Source organism: Setaria italica, chromosome V, assembly GCF_000263155.2.
Source record: "Setaria italica strain Yugu1 chromosome V, Setaria_italica_v2.0, whole genome shotgun sequence".
NCBI classification, from domain to species: Eukaryota; Viridiplantae; Streptophyta; class Magnoliopsida; order Poales; family Poaceae; genus Setaria; species Setaria italica.
The window spans coordinates 5885095-5889158 of record NC_028454.1 but is presented as its reverse complement, the minus strand read 5'-3'; the positions used below and the strand labels follow the sequence as shown (position 1 = coordinate 5889158).

Genomic DNA, 4064 nt, shown 5'->3' with positions numbered 1-4064 from the left:
GGATCCGGGGGCGGCGCGGGAGGATCCGGTGACGGCGCGGGCGGATCCGGCGGCGGCGCGGGCGGACCCGGCAGCGGCGCGGGCGGATCCGGCGGGGAGCGCGCGCCGGCGCGGGCGGGGCGCTCCGCCGCGGGCGGCGCGGGCGGACGCGGCCGGGGCCCGACGTCGGCGGGGGCGAGGTCCCGAGCTGCGGGAGAGGACCGGAGGAGGCCGGCGGGAGAAGATAAGGCCGGCGGGAGAAGATAAGGAGAAGATAGGGAGGAAGAAGAAGACGTTGTTAGTATGACGAGTGGGCCCCACAAACGGTGTCTAACGGAAGAAGAAAACGGTGCTCATCCCGTCTGTCGCAATCTCTCCAACCAAACAAAAAATTGGGACGACCCCATCCCATTCAACCAAACAAGAAATGGGATCATCCCATCCCGAAAAACTGGGACGGGACCGTCCCGTTCTACGTTGTCTCCCAACCAAACGCACCCGAAGAGGACTCAAATCCAGGTGGCGCGAACAAAAGCTATTGTGAGCCGTGCAACGAAGCCTTTTAACCCGTGCTCCGTACGAGTGACGCCGAGTTGCCTGATGATTCCATTTCAATAAAGAGCACACGTGTGTTGAACTTGAACAGCTTAAAGAAATGTGTGAAGTCTTCGAGGACTTTATTCGATTCAGAAGAAGTAGATGTCCAGTCTAAGTCTGCTGCACACGGGTTTCTCGCTTGCTCGCGTCTGCAGATGTACACGGTCATGTAAGACCAGATTTGATCCTCCAGTTTCCTTGGAGCAGCTACAAATTATTCAACCGGTCGCAGAACTAATTATTTCCCTCAAAAAATAACCTACTGGTCATGGGTTAGTCAAGCCTGCAGGTGCCATTTCCTTTGCTGACTGGATACCTAATAAGAACCATTCCATTTTGTTTTATCTGGAAGAAAGACGGGCACGAGATTCTGCTGAAACAAAAAAGTAAAACCGACCAGGGTGAGCAAGAGTCATCTCTCTCCATCGCTCATCAAGCCGAGTGGGAAAGAAAATAACCACTCGGCACTTTGAACCACGTGATTTTACCACAAGTGCACGCGGCAGCTGGTAGCCTGGTTAGTACAAGCATCGATCTGAGAGTTTTCCACAGTAGAGCCGCCAGGAGGAGAAGCACTGCACCGAAGCTTCAACTGGAAACGTCAAGTCACCATCCATGCGTGCTTATCTACTGTAGTGCCGCCACTATGATAGTGATCCTACTTTTACCTTTGGGTTAATTTTGACCTGCTGCTTGATGTGAACATCATTAGGGGTACGCTGTTAATTTCTAATTTTCAATTTAGGACTCGTCTTGAACACAGGAATTTAATATGAAACAGTGTAATTCTCGCAAGATGCCAATGAATTCCTGCATGATCTAAACAAACTGGCTGGGAGAAAGGTGCGCTCCCGAGCATAAGATAGCAGCCTACTGCAAACACAAGAACTGGGGTAAAAGACATCGAATGTTACCTCAATTAACTCAGGCACGGACCGCTTGCAGGAAAGGGGGGTAAAAAAGATGAGCATATTAAAAAAACGTGCGAGGCCTGGCTTCCGGTCAGACCCGTCTCTCACAAGGAATTAATGGATTGATGAAGACACGAATTCTTCCTGACTTTTTTAGACTCCTGATCCAGATTGCTAGAAACGCACCTAAAATATGCAGTCAGCTTGACCTGGGAATCTCTAAAACAAACAACGGCCATGCTTTCATTAGTATATTTCCCTGTCTTATTGTCAATATACAACGGGATTAGCGTTCACACATGACACGGTAAAGCGAGATGGAACTTCCCACAAGTAACATCTTACGCGCTGTTCAAGGCTATGAAAAGGACAAACCACTAACCAGAGGGCTTTAGGCTGCTGGAGCATATTCCCAGCAATCAAAAGTACTCTCCTCGCTGAGCATACATATGATACATTTACAGTACTTGAGTACTTGTTTTGTGACGCGGTAAAGTTCCAGGTGGTGATAAAACGTGCTAATCGCCGTTTCTAGTGCAACTCCTTCCATAGGAAAGCAGGAAAAAAAATAGTGGAGCTGGACACCATTACCAGGAGAAGACAACTGCAGTTGGTGAATAAAGTCTTACTTATCTGCCAACTGGTTGTGCAAGAAGTCAAGAACGGAGAGGCGCTGCAAAATACAGGTGAAGGTTACTGTGGAACAACAGATACTGGCACAGGGGTGAGAGGAGAAATAATGAGGATCAATGATAGCTACCCTTTGCTCAAGATTAGCTTGTTCAGAATCCAGCTTCAACTTCTCAAGGCATTGAATTGCTTCCTCAAAACCCTCAACTGCAGCGCTTTCGTTCCCAAGATTTCTCTCCACATCCGCAACTTTGGCAAGAGAAGTCGCTAGATCAATGACCTATATCCAACAGTTGCAAATTAAAAAACCACACATACCTAGAAGCAAACCACACTCTGAAGGTCTGAGTCATGTTTCGTGAATAACTAAAACATGTTCCATAAAAATAAAATGTTAGCCAAAAAATATAATGTTCAAATTTAAGCAGAAAAACTTGACCCAAGATTGACATATTTGGATCCTAGCAAGGACAGGCTTTGCCCAAACATCTCCAGTGAAGAACAGTTTTCATACCTTGATTGAAAGTGATTTATTTAGGCTATAGGTGCAAGAAGAATACATCAGAAAGTACTAAAGCCTGCCTCTATCCAATCACAACAAACTACCATTTTCTCCAGAAGTACAGTAAATGTAAGCTCTATCTTGCCAATTATTCTAGATCATTAGTTGTGCTGCTCCCTTCTTTCCCCTTCCCTATCACATCACTTCCATTGCAGCATTGCATAGATGAACTAGATATCTATGTGCACTTACTATTGATCACACAGGTACACAAAGTGACTTCTGTATACAAATGTGATTGTTCTTGAGGTACTCCAAAAATTTTCAACAGCCCTGCATTTATCTGTTGTTTGGGTTCTTAAATAATATGTAGAGAAGATCAAATGCAGTATGATGCTTCTCACTGGCTGTTATGCAGGCCGGCTAGCCGGCAGCATGGACCAAGGAACAACACACTGACATGCAGGAAGGCACAACAACGCACTCACATCAACATAGCGGCAGCAGTATACGACCATATGCGATTGGAAATACATGCATGCATGGCAGCATGATTAGTTAGGATTGATGATTAGCCAGATCATTTAGCTGCATCTGATCTTATTAGGATCTTCAGGATTTACGGTTCCCATACAAATGGAGATCAGTTAGTATCCTTAGTCCATTACAAAGTTTGTTAGCAGTTGGCTAAGGCATTAAAGCGCCTAATAATCTATAAAGATTGTCATAGGGTGTATGATAAAATAAGCAAAGAAATATCAGAAAAAATCCACCCTCTACCCTGAACCTTGGATTTGGACGACTTCGCACCATTGGCAGCACCCAATCTCAAGTGTCCAGTTCGGCGTTTGTTTACCAACCACTGGATTCCTTCATCCCTCACAGCTCTCAAATTTGGTTCATGACAAATCCTTAGTTAGAGCATCTCCAGCAGTTCCCCAATAAATATTTCCCAATAACAAGTTAATGGGGATATCCCAATATCTCTTTCATTGTTATTGGGAGAGTTACTTTTGCAGTCTCCCAATAATCTCATCCCAATCCAACAAACCATATTGGGAGAGTCACAACTCCTCCTTTATTTAGGGAGAGTTGGGGTAAATTATTGGGTTCTCCCAATAATTATTGAGAAAAGGGAAAAGTAAAGGGAGTCTGCTGGAGCACTATTTTTTTTACCAACTCTCCCAATACGGTAGTTGGATTGGGAAATGGGGAACTGCTGTAAATGCTCTTATCACATATGTCGGACAAATCCTCAGTTATCACGTGAAATCTTTAGTAAGATGCAGTTCACCCCCCCCCCCCCCCCCCCGAAGAAGTAATTTGAGTGGCCCAGACTGTTGCAAGACAATCGGATTCCAACCAGAGGGAGCCTTGGAACATAGAAAAGTATGACGGATTCCTGTCAGGGCACCTAAACATTCCGAACTCTTTCAGCTGATCTG

General features: G+C 45.7%; 1 protein-coding gene across 1 annotated transcript in view; it reads right to left on the bottom strand.

The window, feature by feature from the left end:
- Positions 1-1705: 1705 nt before the first annotated feature.
- Positions 1706-4064, bottom strand: part of LOC101770029 (protein NCA1) — a 6135-nt gene continuing 3776 nt past the window's right edge. Inside the window, exons 7-8 of the mRNA XM_004967870.4 lie at positions 2248-2397; positions 1706-2160 (exon numbers count right to left, since the gene is read on the bottom strand). Of these exons, the coding sequence (XP_004967927.1) occupies positions 2113-2160; positions 2248-2397 (198 nt within the window). The 3' untranslated portion in view covers positions 1706-2112. The remainder of the gene's footprint in view (positions 2161-2247; positions 2398-4064) is intronic.